The 21571-nt window shown below is 47.5% G+C and overlaps 3 protein-coding genes across 3 annotated transcripts in view; all 3 read left to right on the top strand.

Annotated features, from left to right (window-relative positions):
• KIF17 (kinesin family member 17) overlaps positions 1–3895 on the top strand; it is a 32589-nt gene extending 28694 nt beyond the window's left edge. The window contains exons 10-14 of the mRNA XM_073570192.1: positions 215–446; positions 597–855; positions 1486–1550; positions 2210–2327; positions 2896–3895. Of these exons, the coding sequence (XP_073426293.1) occupies positions 215–446; positions 597–855; positions 1486–1550; positions 2210–2327; positions 2896–3104 (883 nt within the window). The 3' untranslated portion in view covers positions 3105–3895. The remainder of the gene's footprint in view (positions 1–214; positions 447–596; positions 856–1485; positions 1551–2209; positions 2328–2895) is intronic.
• Positions 3896–14386: 10491 nt separating this feature from the next.
• On the top strand, positions 14387–20423 carry DDOST (dolichyl-diphosphooligosaccharide--protein glycosyltransferase non-catalytic subunit). The gene is made up of 11 exons (XM_073570193.1): positions 14387–14597; positions 15997–16107; positions 16237–16323; positions 16504–16607; positions 16701–16795; positions 16876–16969; positions 17081–17229; positions 17333–17480; positions 18828–18948; positions 19034–19140; positions 19999–20423. Exons 1-11 carry the CDS (start codon positions 14447–14449, stop codon positions 20146–20148), a joined length of 1317 nt encoding a protein of 438 aa, XP_073426294.1. The 5' UTR covers positions 14387–14446; the 3' UTR covers positions 20149–20423.
• A 318-nt stretch (positions 20424–20741) lies between these two features.
• The window catches only part of DDI2 (DNA damage inducible 1 homolog 2), a 29268-nt gene continuing 28438 nt past the window's right edge, over positions 20742–21571 (top strand). Inside the window, exon 1 of the mRNA XM_073570194.1 lies at positions 20742–20996. Coding sequence (XP_073426295.1) covers positions 20859–20996 — 138 coding nt within the window. The 5' untranslated portion in view covers positions 20742–20858. The remainder of the gene's footprint in view (positions 20997–21571) is intronic.

Below are 21571 nucleotides of genomic sequence, written 5' to 3' on the forward strand. Positions count from 1 at the left end.
CTTGGGGCTATAGACCTTCTATGAGTCCATATCAGCGGAGCTAATCATAGCTGTCAGCTCACTGTTCCTGCCCATTTATTTCAGTGATCGTGGGGGTCTCACAACAGGAAGCTCACCCATTCAGAAATTTCAGAAATCTCATTATGAAATATCAAAGGTTGTTGGAAACGGCAGGTACTTTTATCCTAATTGTGAGGGAGGCTATGATTTTTAGGTTACAGATGTTGGAGCAGCAGGTGGTCGGAGGCGAACAGGCCAAAAACAAGGACCTGAAGGAAAAACAGAAGCGCAGGAAGAAGTATGCGGACGAGCGGAAAAAGGAACTGATTGAGGCGCTGCAAAATGTAGACGATGACAGCAGCGACCGAATGCTGCTGAATGTCTATGAGTCCATTCAGGAGGAGCTACAGGCCAAAAGCAAACATCTAGAGAAGATCCAGAAGAAAGTAAGCTGTCCACATATGCTGGCAGGAAAACGCAAGTGCGTTACAGCTCCCTAATGCCGCAGCTTCCTGTGGCTGCCGGTGTTCAGGGTCTGTGTGCTGCAGATGAGGCACCTGAATGTCTTCTCTCCTCTCTCCGTTTCTGTGCCACAGCTGAAGGCGGCAGACATCGAGATTGAAGATCTGCACTCAGAGTTTGAGCGAGACAGAGACGATTACCTAGTGACGATCAGACGTCAGGAAAGGGACCTGCTCCTCTTTCAGCAGATGCTGGACCAGATCCAACCTCTGATCCGGAGAGACTGCAATTACAGTAACCTGGACAAGATCAGGAGGGAGGCATCGTGGGACGAGGACAGCGGAAGCTGGAAGATTCCCGAAATCACCATCCAGAAAACCAGTCTCCCCTCAGGTAAACGCCTCTCATCACAGGTTACTAGCGCTTGCAGAGTGCAGGGCAGAATACAGAGTTTGTCTGCTCCATCCTGGCACAAGGCAGATGCCACTGGAGAAGGAGCAAGGGCAGTGGTGACAGACAGCTCACATGGGTCCGGGTAAAGGACCAAATCTCAAAAAGGTGAATTCCGACAGCAGCCCCAGCAACGTCCACATGTAGCACATGCCAGGTTTGGGGCGTCTTTTGAAGCAGATTTCACGCTCTGCATTGTGACCGGTTAATTTACGTGCAGACAATCCCACAATGTGTGGAAGAGATTATGTCAGTCTCGTCGCTTAGTGGGTGCTGTACTATACTGGGGATTCTCCACACCAGATCCATAATGACCCCAAAGTGAAAACTGCTGAAACAGATAAATAAGCGTTCCCAGTCCTAGCCCAGTCCCGAGGTCAAAGACCTTGTTCCATTGAGCCGTAGTCAGATGATGTCACTGAGCGGAAAACTACCCGTAGTCATCCGTCATACATGGCAGACAGTAAAACAGCTACATGTGCCCCAAGGAGTTCACAATATTATCTGGTCTGGTAAATGAACGAATGCCAGATGTAATGTCATACTAATGTCTTATTTCTGCTCCCTGTACAGCCCCCGGCCTTCCATCAGCCAAACCTAAGCGGACGCCATCACGTGAGAATGGAGAGCACCATCTGGTAGGTGGTCAGACGAGCCGCACGCGGTGCGCTTCATACATACATGTACGTCGTGTCTTCATACAAGGTAACCGCACTAATAAGGTGCAGACTCCCGGGGAGGGAGAACGTGAGATAAATGTGTGAACAAGAGCAGAATTAGTGGTGGTGAAAGCAGCATTTGTCCCCCGTTGGAGCAGCCGACTCCTCAGATCCACGGTTAGATGGGATGTCAACGAGTCGAGCCCTGTCCATGTGCTGTTAGGGCACGAGGACATCACAGCCCAGCTGCTGGTTTTGAGAGACTCCAGCTCTCCTTAGATCACATTGACGGCCATATGTGTGAATAGCCACCACGTAATAGTACACACGACCTGACAGCCGCATGTTTACCTGTGAGGAAGGTTCAGTTTACTGCAACCCGAGCACGAACAACGTGAGACGGCCATGTAGACTCATCATCAGCATCATGCCAGTGTGTTGAGAATCTTGTTGTGGCGGCAGCGCACTCAGAATATAGGGACCCCCTGTGTGCTGTGCAGGGTCCAGCTTGCAGCAATTCTATATGGACTGATAGTTTTCAGTGGTTCGAATTGGCTGCAATGGAAAACATCGCCACTGCACACATCGCCGATATCTACTGCAGCCTTACTAAAGCCCAAATTTAATGCTCTCATCAGGGGGAAGACCGGTACAAGGCCATGCTCTGCAAGAGCGACAGCGAAAACCTCGCCAGCAACTACTTCAAGTCTAAGCGTGCAAGCCAAATCCTCAGCAGCGATCCGATGAAGAGCCTGGGTGAGCACTCATATCTGTGATGGTCTGCCCCCAACATAGGACATTGGGGTGGCACATCAGAGATAGCACAAGGTGTCACAATCGGGATAGCAGCCCGGGATAACACAAGGGGGGAGGGTCGCATCGGAGCAGCACATTGGGACAGTACATCAGGGATAACACAAAGGGGTCACAACGGGGCTGGCACATGGGTAATAGCACAAAGGGGGGTCACAATGGTGCAGCACATCAGGGATAACACAAGGGGGTCACAACGGGGCAGTACATCGGAGTTGATGCTGTGACAATCATACAGCAGACTTATTTTACTCCACAATGACCACAACAGCCGGAGATTTCCCAGACTTTACTTTCTAGAAAGTACATAAATCCACATGGTTTTAGTGCAAATTGTGGCTGTTTTATTGAACTTGACTAATGATGCGCTCAGAAAGGGGTGACACTGTCTCCTGTGCAGCTGAGGGGCCCCGCGTGTCACCGATATATTCACCCACAGCCCCCCAGTGTGTCCGGCACACCCACCATGGCTGTATTTCATATTTACGTCACTTATTTGCCCTCCCTGCAGCTCTGCACAGCAATGCCCCGGCGTACAGCTCTCCACTCACCACATCGCCTTCCACCATGTCTGCCAGTCTTAACGCCGTGTCCCCGGTTCAATCCCTGGATGTACCCCTACCCCGACCATTTAGACTTGAGTCCCTGGAGATCCCCTCCTCATCTGCCAAAACCAAGCGCAAGAAAAGCAAAAGCCACACGAATACTGAGACTTTCTGAAACCTTGTGGGAGACCTGGGACCCTCAGAATGACGGAGGAGGTGCTTCTGCACTGCCCGGATGCACACTGTGTGACACCCCATGTATAACACATGGGGGAGAGATAGAACTTCACGAAGGACAATGTGAATTAGGACAAATTCTTTCTGGCCACCAGAGATGGAGTGTCGCATAGACTGCAGCGTCACGGGGAGACGGCGCTGCAAGTTGCATGTGATATGTGAATTACGATTTATGTGCAAATACACCTCTAAAGAAAGTGCAACATTTTATGTCGCCACATTGCAATATTGCATACAACAGCAATGCAAGCGCTGGGAACAACAATGCATCCAATCTGCAATAATCATAAAAATATCCACTATATAACAAGACTCTACAGATGCCATTATAGCCGATGCTGCTGCAATGCGAGCATGACTGTGAGATCCTGGCCCCATCCACCCCTGCGGAAGACCCGGCCCCATCCACCCCTGCAGAATTCCCGTCCCGAGCCTCCCTTGCGGAAGTCCCGGCCCCAGCCACCCTTGCGAAAGAGTCAGCCCCAGCCACCCTTGTGGAAGAGTTGGCCCCAGCCATCCCTGCGGAAGAGTGGGCCCCAGCCACCCCTGAGGAAGTCCAGGCCCCATCCATCCCACGGAGGTCCCGGCCGGAGGCGAATGGTGTGGCAAAACAAGTTTGTTGTATGTTTGACTATTTTACAGTGTTTGTCCACTACTGCACACCCCGTCAGAAATGCTTAGGTGCCACGTGTAAAAGAGGTAAAAGAGAAAAAAAATAGCGCACACACACCAGCGATGTCAGTGCGGTGTCTTCCGGTGGTCATGTGATATTATTACGGGGCAGGTCGGAGGTGTAGTGGTCATGTGACATGATGACAAGGGACACAATGCCAGTCTTGGAAGGTGCTGTGCAGTGTAGTGAACAACCCCTTTAAAGCAGCCAACTCACAGAGTTCTTGTCACGCTTAAGCTCTGCAGGTAAATGCAAGCTCCAAAAGATGGCACCAGAGTGGAGGGAAGACTGAAATTCTGCTCAGAGCAGGCCAGCAGCATTGCAGCAAGGCTACCACCAGGTGACAGCAGAATAGTCAGACAAGCTGGGACGATACCAGAGAGTAGCATAGTACCAAGGGGAATACCAAACACAGAGTCAGAGGAACGCCAAAAAGGTCAGTACCGGTCAGAAGCAGAAGTACCAGAAGCAAGAGACAGGGTCAGGTCAGAGCCAAAGCAGAGTCGAGTACCGGGTAGTCCAAACACGAAGGGAAACACTGAGTCGGGGCGGGAAGAAGAGGAATGAACAGACACGAGCAAAGTCAGCAAAACACAGCAGGACAAATCAGGGTATCACCAGAGTCAGCTACTCATGCCATAGGCAGGAAATGTAACTGACACTGCCTGCAGGATGCAGTGCAGAGAAATATCAGACCTGACACCAGAACGAGGCAGAGAAAAGATAACCCCTGACATGACCAGACCAGGAAAAGGAGAGACAGGAAAACCCGGTCTGGATCATGACAGTTCTCACATTGGATGTGTGAGGGTAAAACCACCGGAGACGGTTAACCGTGGACCAGACATGCACTGGCTTTGGATTTTTGAAAGTCGGAGCTGCAGTGTGCTGCTTGGTGACGATCATTGGATTCAATGCGCCACTGCGATCTTTGTCATCTGACACGCAGCATCCTGTGGCCCTCACATGATTCATCCAGGTTTTGCAGCCCCACATCAGAGATAAGTATGGAGCGGTGAGGAAAGACAGTGGCGCCCACAGCAGCAAATCACATTGATGGTCATGTGTGAGAAATGAAGGCAGGAATCTGATTTTGTGACTCAGGAGCTGAACAAGCCGATAATGTAAGAACAAATAAGACAACTCATTAGTTATAGTATAGGGACTGCAATGCCGATATTCACGGCGTTGCCGATTGTTGGTGGCCTTGCACCTTGTGTTATATGTGGCACAGTCACATGGAGTGGCCGCTGCCGGCATACATGGCGTCGGATATTCACACAGATCGGGATTTGTCGCTTGGAGATAAATGTCACATTAATAGCGAAGTATTATACATAATCTAGAGATAGAGATGTTATATTTGGTGGAGGAAAGATATAGCTGAGAAACCAAGTCTTCATACTTCATGACTGTGTATGGTATATATTACCAAAAGCAGACATGGGTGTCTGCAAATAACAAAATATGGATCGTATGTATTTGCAAACGAGTATCATATAAGAAACCCAAAAAAGACTAGAATAGGAGAAAAAAGTATCAAAATTTATTAGCAACAATATTAATACATATAATAGTACAATAAACAATTGGTGAGAAGAACAGCTAAAAATATAATAATAAGGGGTGAAGAGTGGAAAGGACAGTAAACCTCCTTATAGAGACTCGTATCACTCCCTACACTATACGCCCAGCAATTAGGTCCACAACCTATAGACAACATCAGTTGCAGCTAGAGGTCAATAATAAATGTAGAAAGGTTTTATATCAATGTATATCAATATGCAATACTGACTACTCTTAGTGAATGTGTTCGCGCATATGAGCGACTTTCTACATGGACCAGAGCTCCAAATCTATCAGGCTGTAGTCATGTCCGCTTAGCGGTCAGACCGCACAATGAATGATGGTGGTCGTCTCCTGCGATGCAGCCGTGAACACGTGATCCCAGAAGCTGGCGATGGCCAAAAATATGTAAAAGCATCACAGACGCTCCACAGGCCTCTCTATAGATAGCTGGGGGAACACATGAAAAAACGCATACAAGGAACTAGTGGTAAACGCCAAGGCTTCAAACAATTTCTATAAACGACTCAGCCAACGTTCGCCAATAGTCAGATATAAATTCCACCATGAGCAGCGTCTTCTGTCTGTGTCGTGTTTTCACTTTTGCAGGGTTTTTTTTATATTGGTGATTTGTTATAAGCTTTCCTATAAAAAATGCTGAAAGAAGTAACATGATACAGGTCCTTCTCACAAAATTAGAATATCATCAAAAAGTTAATTTATTTCAGTTCTTCAATACAAAAAGTGAAACTCATATATTATATAGAGTCATTACAAACAGAGTGATGAATTTCAAGTGTTTATTTCTGTTAATGTTGATGATTATGGCTTACAGCCAATGAAAACCCAAAAGTCATTATCTCATTAAGTTAGAAGAATTAACAAAAATCACCTGCAAAGGCTCCCTAAGCGTTTAAAAAGGTCCCTTAGTCTGTTTCACTAGGCTCCACAATTATGGGGAAGACTGCTGACTTTACCGATGTCCAGAAGGCAGTCATTGACACACTCCACAAGGAGGGCAAGCCACAAAAGGTCATTGCTAAAGAAGATGGCAAGGTCACAGAGTGCTGTATTCAAGCATATTAACCCCTTCATGACCCAGCCTATTTTGACCTTAATGACCTGGCCATTTTTTGAAATTCTAACCAGTGTTCCTTTATGAGGTAATAACTCAGGAACGCTTCAACGCATCCCAGGGATTCTGAGATTGTTTTTTCGTGACATATTGGGCTTCATGTTAGTGGTAAATTTAGGTTGATCATTTTTGTGTTTATTTGTGAAAAAATCAGAAATTTGGCGAAAATTTTGAAAATTTCGCAATTTTCAAATTTTGAATTGTTATTCTGTTAAACCAGAGAGTTATGTGACACAAAATAGTTACTAAATAAGATTTCCCACATGTCTACTTTATATCAGCACAATTTTGGAAACAATTTTTTTTTTTGTTAGGAAGCTATAAGGGTTAAAAGTTGACCAGCGATTTCTCATGTTTACAACAAAATTTACAAAACCATTTTTTATAGGGACCACCTCAGATTTGAAGTCACTTTGAGGGGTCTATATGGCAGAAAATACCCAAAAGTGACACCATTCTAAAAACTGCACCCCTCAAGCTACTCAAAACTACACTCTAGAAGATTATTAACCTTTCAGGCGCTTCACAGGAACTAAAGCAATGTGGAAGGAAGAAAATGGACATTTTATTTTTTCCAACACAAATTTTATTTTAGCATCATTTTTTTCATTTTCACATGGGCAACAGGATAAAATGGATACTAAAATGTGTTGGCCAATTTCTCCTGAGTACACCGATACCTCATATGTGGTCATAAACCACTGTTTGGGCGCACGGCAGGACTCAGAAGGGAAGGAGCACATTTGACTTTTTGAATGGAAAATATGCTGGAATATTTAGCGCTTGCTATGTCGCGTTTGGAGAGTCGCTGTGTGCCTAAACACTGGAGCTTCCCCACAAGTGACCCCATTTTGGAAACTAGACACCCCCAAGGAACTTATCTATATGCATAGTGATCACTTTGAACCCCCAGGTGCTTCACAAATTGATCCGTAAAAAAAAAAGTACTTTTTTTTCACAAAAATTATCTTTTAGCCTCAGTTTTTTCATTTTCACATGGGCAACAGGATAAAATGGATCCTAAAATTTGTTGGGCAATTTCTCCTGAGTACACCAATACCTCATATGTGGTCATAAACCACTGTTTGGGCGCACGGCAGGGCCCAGAAGGAGCACCATTTGACTTTTTGAATGGAAAATTAACTCCAATCGTTATCGGACACCATGTCGCGTTTGGAGAGCCCGTGTGCCAAGTGACCCCATTTTGGAAACTAGAACCCTTAAGGAACTTATATAGATGTGTAGTGAGCACTTTGAAAACCCAAGTGCTTCACAAAAGTTTATAACGTAGAGGAGTGAAAATAAAAAATCATTTTTTTTTCCTCAAAAATGATTTTTTAGCACGCTATTTTTTATTTTTACAAGGGTAACAGGAGAAATTGGACCACAAAAGTTGTTGTCCAGTTTGTCCTGAGTACGCTGGTACCCCATATGTGAGGGGGAACCACTGTTTAGGCGCACGGCAGGGCTCAGAAGGGAAGGAGCACCATTTGACTTTTTGGAATGAAAATTAGCTCCAATCGTTAGCGGACACCATGTCGTGTTTGGAGATCCCCTGTGTGCCTAAACTTTGGAGCTCCCCCACAAATGACCCCATTTTGGAAACTAGACCCCCTAAGGAACTTATCTAGATGCATAGTGAGCACTTTGAACCCCCAGGTGCTTCACAGAAGTTTATAACGCAGAGCCGTTAAAATAAAAAATATTTTTTTTTCCTAAAAAAAATATTTTTTAGTCCGCAATTTTTTATTTTCACAAGGGTTACAGGAGAAATTGGACCCCAAAAGTTGCTGTACAGTTTGTCCTGAGTACGCTGGTACCCCATATGTGGGGGGGGAACCACTGTTTGGGCACACGTCGGGGCTCAGCGGGGAAGTAGTGACATTTTCAATTGCTGACTTTGATGGCATGGTCTGCGGGCGTCATGTTACATTTGCAGAGCCCCTGTGTGCCTAAACAGTAGAAACCCCCCCACATGTGACCTCATTTTGGAAGCTATACCCCCCAAGGAACTTATCTAGATGTGTGGTGAGCACCTTGGACCCCCAAGTGCTTCACAGAAGTTTATAACACAGAGCCGTGAAAATAAAAAATCTTTTTTTCCCTCAAAATAAATGATTTTTAGCCCGCAATTTTTTTTCACAAGGGTAACAGGATAAATTGGACCCCAAAAGTTGTTGTACAGTTTGTCCTGAGTACGCTGGTACCCTGTATGTGGGGGAACCACTGTTTGGGCACACGTCGGGGCTCGGAAGGGAAGTAGTGACATTTTGAAATGCTGACTTTGATGGCATGGTCTGCGGGTGTCATGTTACATTTGCAGAGCCCCTGTGTGCCTAAACAGTGGAAACCCCCCACATGTGACCTCATTTTGGAAACTAGACCCCCCCAAGGAACTTATCTAGATGTGTGGTGAGCACCTTGAACCCCCAAGTGCTTCACAGAAGTTTATAACTCAGAGCCATGAAAATAAAAAAATCATTTTTTTTTTCCTCAAAAAAAAATGATTTTTAGCCCGCATTTTTTTTTTCACAAGGGTAACAGGATAAATTCGACCCCAAAGGTTGTTGTCAGGTTTGTCCTGAGTACGCTGATACCCCATATATGGGGGATGACCACTGTATGGGCACACGTCAGAGCTTGAAAGGGAAGTAGTGACATTTTGAAATGTTCACTTTGATGGAATGGTCTGCGAGCATCATGTTACATTTGCAGAGCCCTTGATGTACCTAAACTGTGGAAACCCCCCACAAGTGGCCCCATTTTGGAAACTAGACCCCATAAGGAACTTGCCTAGATGTGTGGTGAGCACCTTGAACCCCCAAGTGCTTCACAGAAGATTGTAATGCAGAGCCATGAAAATAAAAAATCATTTTTTTTCCTCAAAAAATGATTTTTTAGCTCGCAATTTTTTATTTTCACAAGGGTAACAGGAGAAATTGGATTGGACACCAAAAGTTGTTGTCCAGTGTATCCTGAGTACGCTGGTACCCCATATGTGGGGAGGAACCATTGTTTGGGCACACGTCAGGGCTCGGAATGGAAGTAGTGACGTTTTGAAATGCAGACTTTGATGGAATAGTCTGCGGTCGTCATTACGTTTGCAGAGCCCCTAATGTGCCTAAACAGTGGAAACCCTCCACAAGTGACCCCATTTTGGAAACTAGACCTTCCAAGGAACTTATGTAGATGTGTTGTGAGCACTTTGAACCCCCAAGTGCTTCACAGAAGTTTATAATGCAGAGACGTGAAAATGAAAAAATCATTTTTTTTCCACAAAAATAATTTTTTAGCCCCCAATTTTTTATTTTCCCAAGGGTAACAGGAGAAATTAGTCCCCAAAAGTTGTTGTGCAATTTTTCCTGAGTACGCTGATACCCCATATGTTGGGGTAAACCACTGTTTGGGCACACGTCGGGGCTTGGAAGGGAGGGAGCACAGTTTGACTTTTTGAACGCAAAATTGGCTGGAATCAATGGTTGCACCATGTCACGTTTGGAGACCCCCTGATGTGCCTAAACAGTGGAAACCCATCAATTCTAACTTCAACACTAACCCTAACACACCCCTAACCAGAGCCCTAACCCCAACACATCCCTAACCCTAATCCCAACCCTAACCCCAACACACCCCTAACCCTAATCCCAACCCTAACCATAACCCTAACCACAAGCCTAAACCTAATTCCAACCCTAACCCTAATTCCAACCCTAACCGTAATTCTAACCCTAATTCCAAGCCTAACCCTAATTCCAAGCCTATCCCTAATTCCAAGCCTAACCCTAATTCCAACCCTAACCCTAATTCCAACCCTAACCCTAATTCTAACCCTAACCCTAATTCCAACCCTAACCCTATTTCCAACCCTAACCCTCTTTCCAATCCTAACCCTAACCCTCTTTCCAACCCTAACCCTAATGGAAAAATAAAAATATTTTCTTTATTTTATTAGTTGTGCCTACCTATGGGGGTGATAATCGGGGGGTTTATTTACTTTTTATTTCATTTTGATCACTGTGAGAGTGATCAAAATTAAAGAATGGAATCTGCAGCCAGCAGATTCGGGCGGGCGCACTGCGCATGCGCCCGCCATCTTCCAAGATGGCGGCGCCCATCATCCGGACCCGCGGGACACCAGGAGCGACAGGGGGACTCGGGAGATACCAGGGGGGTGAGGGGGGGGATTGGAAGCTGGCGGGGAGCGGAGGGAATGGGAGGGAATGGGAGGGGCTGGATTGTAATATTTCATCAATTTTCATTGCTGAAATATTACTATCGCTCTGATTGGCTGTTAAAAGTGAAACAGCCAATCAGAGCGATTGTAGTCATGTGGGGGCGAAGCCACACCCCCTGTGGTGAATTACAAAGCCCCCTGTATCTGCGGGTCAGGTGACCTTTCATTGACCCCGGTCACTCGACCCGCAGGGGGGCTTTGAAGTCATGACACAGGGTATGCGTCATGGGTCGGATTGGCACCGACTTTCATGACGCATACGCTGTGTCACAGGTCGTGAAGGGGAAAGTTGAGTGGAAGGAAAAAGTTTGGTAGAAAAAGGTGCACAAACCACCGGGATAACCGCAGCCTTGAAAGGATTGTTAAGAAAAGGCCATGCAAAAATTTTGGGGAGATTCACAAGGGGTGGACTGCTGCTGGAGTTATTGCTTCAAGAGCCACCACACAGATGTATCCAGGACATGGGCTACAAGTGTCACATTCCTCGTGCCAAGCCACTCATGACCAATAAACAACGCTAGAAGCGTCTTACCTGGGCCTAGGAGAAAAAGAACTGGACTGTTGCTCAGTGGTCCAAGGTGTTTTCAGATGAAAGTAAATTTTGCATTTCATTTGGAAATCAAGGTCCCAGAGTCTGGAGGAGAGGCCACAATCCAAGCTGCTTGAGGTCTAGTGTGAAGTTTCCACAATCAGTGATGGTTTGGGGAGCCATGTTATCTGCTGGTGTAGGTCCACTATATTTTATCAAGACCAAAGTCAGCGCAGCTGTCGACCAGGACATTTTAGAGCACTTCATGCTTCCCTCTGCCGACAAGCTTTTTGAAGATGTAAATTCCATTCTCCAGCAGGACTTGGCGCCTGTCCACACTGCCAAAAGTACCAATACCTGGTTTACAAACAGCAGAATCACTGAGCTTGATTGGCCAGCAAACTCGCCTGATATTGTCAAGAAGATGAGAGACACCAGACCCAACAATGCAGACGAGCTGAAGGCTGCTATCAAAGCAACCTGGGCTTCCATAACACCTCAGCAGTGCCACAGGCTGATCGCCTCCATGCCACGCCGCATAGATGCAGTAATTGATGCCAAAGGAGCCCCAACCAAGTATTGAGTGCATTTACTGAACGTACATTTCAGTAGGACAACATTTCAGATTTTACAATCATTTTTCAAGCTGGTGTTATAAAGTATTCTAATTTACTGAGATAATGACTTTTGGGGATTTCCATTGGCTGTAAGCCATAATAATTAACATTAACAGAAATAGACCACTCTGTTTGTAATGACGTTATATAATATGAGTTTCACTTTTGTATTGAAGAACTGAAATAAGTTAACTTTTTGATGATATTCTAATTTTGTGAGAAGCACCTGTATGTCCAATTTAAAAAAAAAAATGAGCATCACGGCCCTCGGAGCAGCACTCATATACTGGCTCTTCCTTCACTTAACGTTGGCAACAGGAGCAGGGGATGAGCAGCTCCTCAATGACTTGTGCCACCTTATCAGTAGCAGGGGATGAGGGGCTCCCCACAGACACGTGCCACCTCATCAAGAGCAGGGATGAGTGGCTCCTCACAGAAACGTGCCCCCTCATCAGGAGCAGAGGACGAGCAGCTGCTCACAGATATGTACCGCCTTATCAGGAGTGGATGAAGGGACATGAACGGTTAACATGGGCAGGTCTCTAGCATACCTCCCAACCATCCCGACTCTAGCGGGACAGTGTACGGAGCGGAGCCGTGTGTGTACGGGGCGTACAAAACGGAGCCCTGTGTGTACGGAGCAGAGAAGAGTCGTGGGTGTACAGGGTGTACGGAGTGGAGCCGCGTGTGTATGGAGCGGAGCCGCGTGTGTATGAGGTGTATGGAGCAAAGCCTCATGTGTACAAGGTTTAAGGAGTGGAGCTATGTGTGTACAAGGTGTACAGAGTGTGGCCGCGTGTGTACAAGGTGTACGGAGCAAAGCAGCATGTGTACAAGGTTTACGGAGTGGAGCCATATGTGTACTGAGTGGAGCCGTGTGTGCGCAAGGTGTACGGAGCGGAGCCGTGTGTGTACGAGGCATACAAAGCGGAACCGTGTGTGTATGAGGTGTGCGGAGCCATGCATGTACAAAGTGTATGATGGGGAGCATTCATACCTCCCAACCGTCCCGGATCCAGCGGGACAGTCCCGATTTTGAGAGAGTCTGCCCCGGCCGAGAGCTTACTTTTCCCGCTGACACAGGAGTACACGGCGGAGCCCCCGAGGAGCACTTTTAAATTCGCATGTGACGTTCCACCGGAAGTGACGTGCTAGAAGCTGACAGGAAATTAGGTAATTTCGGGAAGAGATTGTGACGGAACCATGGAGGCACTTCAGGGAATGCTTCAGATCCATCACTGTGTCCTCCGACAGTGCGGACAGCGGGATCACCTTGAAATTGGGGATGTCGGCCATGCGACCAGATAATGATATGTCCTGCACCAGGAGGCTCAGGTGGGCACTACAATGGGAGCCAGGCTGCTATAGTATCTTTATAGAATCTTTCTCTGTTCTTTCTTTCTTACCCTCTCTGTTCTTTCTTTCTCTAATTTTTTTCTTTCTTTCACTCTGCTTCTTTCTTTCCCCTTTCTCTCTCTGTTCTTTCTTTCTCTCTGTTCTCTTTCCCCTTTCTCTCTGTTCTTCCTTTTCTCTTTCTCTCTCTGTTCTTTCTTTCACTTTCTCTGTGTTCTTTTTTTCCGCTCATTCTTTCTTTCTCTGTTCTTTCTTTCATTTCATTCTCTCTCTCTGTTCTTTCTTTCCCCTTTCTTTTTTTCTGTTCTTTTTTTCTGTCCACTTTCTTTTTTCCTTTCCCCTCTTTCTATCTCTCTGTTCTTTTTTTTACCCTCTTTTCTTTCTCTTTCGCTCTATTCTTTTTCTTTCTCTGTTCTTCCTTTCTTTCTCTGTTCTCTTTCTTTCCCCTCTTTATTTCTGTTCTTTTTTCTGTCCCCTTTTCTTTCTCTCTGTTCTTTCTTCTCTTTCGTTCTGTTTCTTTCTCTGTTTTCTTTCTTTCTCTCTGTTCTTTCTTTTCCTCAGTACCAGCCACTGTGCCCATAATGCCAGCCACTGTGCCCTCAGTACCAGCCACTGTGCCATAATACTAAATGGGTGTGGTTGGGGAGTAGACATGTGCGACTAGTTGTGAAATGGGGGTGGTCGGGGAAGTGGCCTAAAATTTGCCTTTATCCCTCTTTCCCTTCTTAAAAAGTTGGGAGAATTGCTCTAGTGTCCGCCATGTTAGGGGTTGTACTGTAATTCACGACTGCCATGATAGCAGCTGTGCACCTCCTTATTACACCTACATTCACCTGCTCGGGGTTGTGAGCGCTGGGTGAGAACTGCGGTTTCCTTGAGGCCTGGAAAGATACACAGCTTCAATCACCTCAGATTTCCAGCGCTTTTCTAAATCCATCACGTGACGCTATGTAATGTTCACTGATTGGTTTAGAGCAAACCTGATCCTTTACACATGCGTACACTAACCAAATGTAAGACCAGGAAACAGACGTCCCAGTACCCGCAAAAAAGATGGCGACAGTAACAGGAGGGCGTCGGTCACGTGACGTGGAGTTAACAGTGGTGGCGCGGTGTGATTGGACAGCTACTTGGCACTTCCGGTGACGTGGAGGAGGCCTCTCAGGACCGGGAATGATGGCTGCTCCCCTGTTCTCCGCGCTGCTGCTCCTGGCCGCTCTGCTGCTGTTGAGCCACGGGGCTTCTGCCGGACCTCGCACTCTGGTCCTGCTGGAGAACATCAACCTGCGGGAGACGCACTCCCTGTTCTTCCGCAGTCTGAGCGGTGAGAGCCAGGCGCCATTGTACTGTGTGCAGCTCGCACAGGTGAGGGGCCGTGTCAGTGTGTCAGCAGCACCGGGCAAGAGGCGACTGTGGCGGCCCCTCAGCTGTGCGAGCAGGAAGGTATGAATGGTGACAGGGCAGAGGTCTGCCCCCTGTTTTCGGGGTTACAAGGCTCATCTGTACTGTTCTGCTGGTTACCTAGGTAACCATTCGCCTCTGCAGTGTCAGCAGTGGCCGAGGAATGGAGGGCTCTCCTGTACTAGTCACCTAGGTAACCGTCCGCCTCTGCAGAGTATCAGCAGTGACTGAGGAGCACAGGGCTTAGGCTGTACTGTACTGCTCATTACATAGGTAACTGTCAGCCTCTGCAAAGTGTCAGCAGTGGCTGAGGAGTGCAGAGTTCTCTACGGTACTGTTAGTTACCTAGGTAACCGCCACATCTGTATTGTGTCAGCAGTGGCCGAGAAGTACAGAGCTCAGGCTGTAGGTCACTGATCCTCAGGGCTGCAGAGACTCCTCTGTACCCATCATGGGGAGCGCAGAGCTGGGCTAAAGGCATCCCTGTGCCCCTTGTCTGAGGGGTCAGGAGGGCAGCCCTGGGAATGCTCCATGATCTGCCAATCTGTTCTACCAGGCGGGTCAGGTATCAGCCCGCCCAGTGTCCATGGTCTCTGCCCACGATGTCTCCAGTAATGACCATACATCCGGAGGCCTCAACTGCACAGGTCTGATGACAAGTGGCATCTGCCAATCTCTGTCCCATGTCTTCGGCCATATTTGTGAATCTCCTGTGAGACTCGAACACGAGACGCCGAGGATCAACAGCTTGGACATGAGACCCCCATCACACGTGGCTCTGCTCTATTGACCGATTGGGCTGTTATTCATCATCTCACCTCTGTGCTTTATCCTTCAGCAGCTCTTCTCTCACTGAAGTGAAGGTTCTGCTTGTATTTCTGCAATACTTGGAGAGACTCGGTGGTTTTCTCAAGGCCGGCGCTCCATGCCCGGTCCTTGAAAATAGGACACATGCAGGGTTCCTCCAGGGTGTCTGCTGGGCTCCATCCCATACAGAAATGACAACCCACAGAATACGGGAGGTAGAAGAGCTGCTGCAGGGTAGACCGTGGAGCTGAGAGCAAATATACACAACCCCCTTAACTGTGTACTTTTTATTGGTGTCCAGCCTCTCGTGCAATGTCTCTCCTCACCATTCTGCCGTGTCCACATCAGACATGAGGGGGGTATGTAGAATGTGGTAGTCTCACCTTCACCAGCCTGCAGTGTCCACATCAGATATGGGGGGGGATTGCGTATAAGGTGGGGATCTCGCTCGCCTCTCCAGAGTCCTGTGTTACTCCTATCGCTCCTTGTACCAATCATTGTCCCCTTGGTTACAGATCGCAGTTTTGACCTTTCTTTTAAGACGGCAGACGACCCCAGCCTGTCCTTGATAAAGTACGGAGAGTTCCTGTACGATAACCTCATCATCTTCTCTCCATCGGTGGAAGGTTTGTGAAGTCCCTGACATACCTGGGGGCCATCCTGGGTGATGTGCCACTCACTGCTGCCTCTCACAGGCTCAGGATTCCAGGTGCACAGTCTTGCGCCATCTATAATGTCTTGTCTTCTTCCTGCAGATTTTGGGGGGAACATTAATGTGGAGACCATCAGCTCCTTCATAGATGGCGGTGGCAGCGTGCTGGTGGCGGCTAGCTCTGACATAGGTAAGATGTTGCCCGGTTCCAGCATTGGGGGACGGCAGCTTATGCCGTACTGTCTATAGAGATACAAGTCCGTCCAATGCAACCTTTCGTCCTGATGAAGGAAACAACCCCCAATGGAGGGCACGCTCCTTCTCTAGCCGACTCTTTCTGTGCGCTCCTATCTTGTGTTTTTGCTGACAGGGGATCCGCTCCGTGAGTTGGGAAGTGAATGTGGTATTGAGTTTGATGAAGAGAAAACGTCTGTTATTGACCACCACAACTATGATGTGTTAGACCCTGGCCAGGTGGGTGATGGGGGGGTGTGGGGTCTGACCTGGGATCTGCCGATTCTCTGACCACCTTCCTCGCTACACTGTGCCTTAATATAATCCCTGCAGCATACAATGATCGTAGCTGACCCGGAAAACCTGCTGAAGGCCCCAACTATTGTGGGGAAAACTGCCCTGAACCCCATCCTGTTCAGAGGCGTGGGGTAAGTGCCCGTTGTCCGCTCTGTCATTTGGTTGAGCTGGGATCTGCATATAATAATGGTTGTCCTGGTATTCTGTACAGTATGGTGGCCGATCCGGACAACCCTCTGGTCCTGGACATCCTCACCGGATCCTCCACATCCTACTCCTTCTTCCCTGATAAACCCATCACCCAGGTGAGTCAGATGGGGGTGATTGTCCTTCCATCACCCTCTGAAGTCGGTAGGAATCTGTACACAGATCCTCTCCCCAGGTTGACGTCTGGTATCCCTCTTTCTGTTGCACAGTATCCTCATGCAGTTGGAAAGAACACCCTCCTGATTGCAGGGCTGCAGGCCAGGAATAATGCCCGCGTGGTCTTCAGCGGCTCGATGGATTTCTTCAGTGACGCTTTCTTTAATTCTGCCGTGCAGAAAGCAGCTCCTGGCTCCACCAGGTGCGACCCACCATCATGCACACCCATGTTATAGCGGTTGACAGTTACGTGACTGTGACCTCACCAGTTATTTTCATGACTCTATTCTGCTTTCCTGATTCAGATTTCCAAAGACCGGGAACTATGAGCTGGCAGTCGCCTTGTCGCAGTGGGTATTTAAGGAGGAGGGCGTGCTGAGGGTCGGAGCGGTGTCTCACCACCGCGTTGGAGAAGCCCAACCACCAAGCGCTTACACCATCACTGACCTTGTGGTAAGGATGATCCCTTAGTGCACAGCTGCTCAGACCCTACTGTCAGGAAAATATGAATGTTAAAATTCTATGTACACTTCCAGAGCTCATGCTGCCCCTCCCCCATCACGTTTGTGCAGTGTCACACTAAGCTTCTCATGTGCAGATCTCTCTCCCCCTGCCTGTGTGTAATTCTATCCCACTCTTTCCCCCCCCTCCCTCGGGAAGGTGGCTTTTGACCAGGTAAATCCAGTTCAGAGCACGTTCCTTTGTCCATTCAAACTCCTATATAATAACATGGAATAATCATAGAGGCAGGAATTTTTTGGAATCGGCGTAATCAAAGCTATCCACAGGTGGGTTTTGAAGCTTGTGCGGCCGCCAGAAATTGAAAAACGGATTTCTGCTCTCTCGTACCTCTCAGACACTGCATGCTCGGTCTTAAATGAAAGATAATTTGGTGAGAAAACATATAATACTCCTGTAGTCACTCTTGGCGCCTTGCAGACAGAGTTTTGGCACTTATAAGCTTTTAGTAACTTTAAAAAGGGAGTACACTCCTTGGCTTCACCTACCCAGTGAGGTCAGCAAAGAAAAGGCATGAGGCTAGAAGGCTCAGTGAGGCTATTGCTCAGACCTGGAGACAGCTTTCTACCATCCATGCTGTGGACTGAATCTTTGTCACCGGGAACTCCCCTCCTCCTCCACATGGCCTGCCAGGGACTGAGCTGTGTAAGCCTCATATTTTAATCCCTTTTATTTTGTAACTGTCTGTATATACTGTATTTTGTCCTTTTTTTGGAACATCTCTTATATTTTTGTAAACACTGCCTATATTTTCTGGAGTAAATCTATAAAATTTACTAGTTTCGATTTCCTTGCTCTAGAAACGAACCGCCACGACCTCCACACTAAATTACGTTACTCTGTGGATTGGCTCCTGACCCGATTACTGGTTTTAATGTCAAATGAGGAGCTGGTGGCAGCAAAGTGTTCTGGGGAGTTGGGAGACCCTGGCAGTGATGGAACGGAGGTTTATATATATGTATAACCCGCCCTGGGGCTGGGGGATATACATACCGCCCTCCCTGCAGAGTGCCCAATAGCCAGTATACGGCAAGGCAGCCTTTCTGGCGACTACTTATCCTAGGTGTAGTTCCCTGACTGACCTGAGGGTAAAGGGGCACCAGAGAGCTGCAAGTTCCTAACCGGAACTGGAAAGTGTAATCGCAAAATAGGATTCCATGACACCTACTATTGCCTGCTAGTATCTGCCGTGGCCTAATTGATTTCTATAGGAGTTATTATTTTCATGGGTCCCAACGTGTGACTCCTGCACCAGATCCTGATCCATTCTTCTCTCCTTAGGAGTACAGCGTCGTGATCGAGAAACTTTCAGACGGAAAGTGGATTCCTTTTGATGGAGACGACATTCAGCTGGAATTTGTCCGCATAGATCCATTTGTCCGGACCTTCCTGAAGAAGAATGGTGAGTTTTTTGTCGGATGCCCCACCCCTCCACCCCAATGCCCTGCTGTTGTCACATTGCACATCTTAAAATTCTCCTCATACAGGTGGGAAGTACAGCGTTCAGTTCAAGCTTCCAGATGTGTATGGTGTGTTCCAGTTCAAAGTAGATTATAACAGACTGGGATATACTCACCTGTACTCAGCCACCCAGGTGAGAACTGCACAGTACTCCAGTGTGCACAGTGACTGCACCAGCGGAATCGTGAGTGCAGCTCTGGAGTATAATACAGGATGTAACTCAGGATCAGTAATGTATGTACATAGTGACTGCATCAGCAGAATAGTGAGTGCAGCTCTGGGGTATAATACAGGATGTAACTCAGGGTCAGTAATGTATGTATACAGTGACTGCACCAGCAGAATAGTGAGTGCAGCTCTGGAGTATAATACAGGATGTAATGTATGTACACAGTGACTGTACCAGCAGAATAGAGGATGTACCTCGGGATCAGTAATGTATGTACACAGTGACTGCACCAGCAGAATAGTGAGTGCAGCTCTGGAGTATAATACAGGATGCAACTCGGGATCAGTAATGTATGTACACAGTGACTGCACCAGCAGAATAGTGAGTGCAGTTCTGGGGTATAATACAGGATGTAACTCAGGATCAGTAATGTATGTACACAGTGACTGCACCAGCAGAATAGTGAGTGCAGCTCTGGGGTATAATACAGGATGTAACTCAGGATCAGTAATGTATGTACACAGTGACTGCACCAGCAGAATAGTGAGTGCAGCTCTGGGGTATACAGGATGTAACTCAGGATCAGTAATGTATGTACACAGTGACTGCACCAGCAGAATAGTGAGTGCAGCTCTGGGGTATAATACAGGATGTAACTCAGGATCAGTAATGTAATGTATGTACAGGGTGACTGCACCAGCAGAATAGTGAGTGCAGCTCTGGGGTATAATACAGGATGTAACTCAGGATCAGTAATGTATGTACACAGTGACTGCACCAGCAGAATAGTGAGTCTTCTCTGACTCTGCTCTTGTCCCACAGGTGTCTGTCCGACCGCTGCAGCACACCCAGTATGAGCGATTTATTCCCTCTGCGTTCCCCTACTACGCCAGCGCTTTTTCCATGATGTTTGGCCTCTTCATCTTCAGTTTTGTTTTTTTGCACATGAAGGAGAAAGAAAAAGCAGATTAAAAGAAATGGACTAAATTCCCCAGAACACAGATGCAGTCACAGTCCGGTCCTTGGCCCAGGAGGCGCATGAGAGAAATTTTGGTTGTAAATTTTTAGGTTTTTTTTTCCTTTTTTTTTGTTAATTTTGTACATTTGATTCCTTTTGTGTTATCTCTGGAAGGAGCGAGGCTGGGGCTCTGTGGTGGCCGCTCCCTCCTGTGGGGCATAGAGCCTGTGTGGTGAAGTTTTGGGCACTTCAGGGTGTTATTTGGATCAATAAATGGGTTGTAGCCCTCTCCTCTGTGTCGTCTGCGCCGCCCGTCAGGTGCTCCGTCTCACCGCCTCTCTGCATCCTTCAGTATGCCTCCTTTCTCCACACTTATCCACCCGCAGCTCGGGTCTGCTTCCCCCTCCCTCTCTCCAGCCCTGTACACTGGGTGTGGATGGGGCTGTGTGCCAGCTGCCGTCCTTGTCTCCCAGCAGGGGGGCAGCCCTCAGCACCTTCTATCCCAGTACTGATGTTACCAGCTCTGCCGTCATTGTTGCTACTCCCATCATGCCGTCCTGCAGCCGCAGAGGAAACTGGGAGGCTCAGCTCATAGGGCGGAAGTCTTGTGAGTCACGTGATGATCAAGTGCTTCCTCGCCGGAAACTACGCCTGCGCATGAGTGGCGCCTTGGCCCCGCCCCCCGGTGTTGCTGGTCGGTTTGGGCGATCGCAGCGGAGCCGCCATGTTGGTCACAGTGTACTGTGTCCGCCGCGACCTGTCGGAGATCACCTTCTCGCTGGACGTGGACCAGGACTTCGAGCTGGAGAACTTCCGCGCCTTGTGTGAGCTGGAGAGCGGCATTCCGGCCGCGGAGTCTCTGGTGAGAGGGGGACTCCTGTATACAGCGAGGAGCGTTGGTTGCGGGGATACTGATATATACCTGCCGGGAGGGAGTGCAGCTATATACAGCGTGGACCGGAGGGGTCAGGAATGTGTGTGTGTATATATATGGTATAGACTGGAGGGGTCAGGAATGTGTGTGTGTATATATATATATATATATATATAGTATAGACCGGAGGGGTCAGGAATGTGTGTGTATATATGGTATAGACTGGAGGGGTCAGGAATGTGTATATATGGTATAGACTGGAGGGGTCAGGAATGTGTATATATGGTATAGACTGGAGGGGTCAGGAATGTGTATGTATATGGTATAGACTGGAGGGGTCAGGAATGTGTATGTATATGGTATAGACTGGAGGGGTCAGGAATGTGTATGTATATGGTATAGACTGGAGGGGTCAGGAATGTGTGTGTGTATATATATATATATATGGTATAGACTGGAGGGGTCAGGAATGTGTGTGTGTATATATATATATATGGTATAGACTGGAGGGGTCAGGAATGTGTGTGTGTATATATATATATATATGGTATAGACTGGAGGGG

The sequence above is a fragment of the Dendrobates tinctorius genome, unplaced genomic scaffold, assembly GCF_039654945.1.
Source record: "Dendrobates tinctorius isolate UK_male_01 unplaced genomic scaffold, ASM3965494v1 ptg000028l, whole genome shotgun sequence".
NCBI lineage: Eukaryota > Metazoa > Chordata > Amphibia > Anura > Dendrobatidae > Dendrobates > Dendrobates tinctorius.

Excerpts from the sequence above, each read along its gene's own strand:
- DDOST (XM_073570193.1), top strand. The coding sequence starts at position 14,447 with ATGATGGCTGCTCCCCTGTTCTCCGCGCTGCTGCTCCTGGCCGCTCTG. Across the intron at positions 16,608-16,700 it reads ATGTGTTAGACCCTGGCCAG|CATACAATGATCGTAGCTGA; the intron begins GTGGGTGATGGG and ends TAATCCCTGCAG. Across the intron at positions 17,481-18,827 it reads ACACCATCACTGACCTTGTG|GAGTACAGCGTCGTGATCGA; the intron begins GTAAGGATGATC and ends TTCTCTCCTTAG.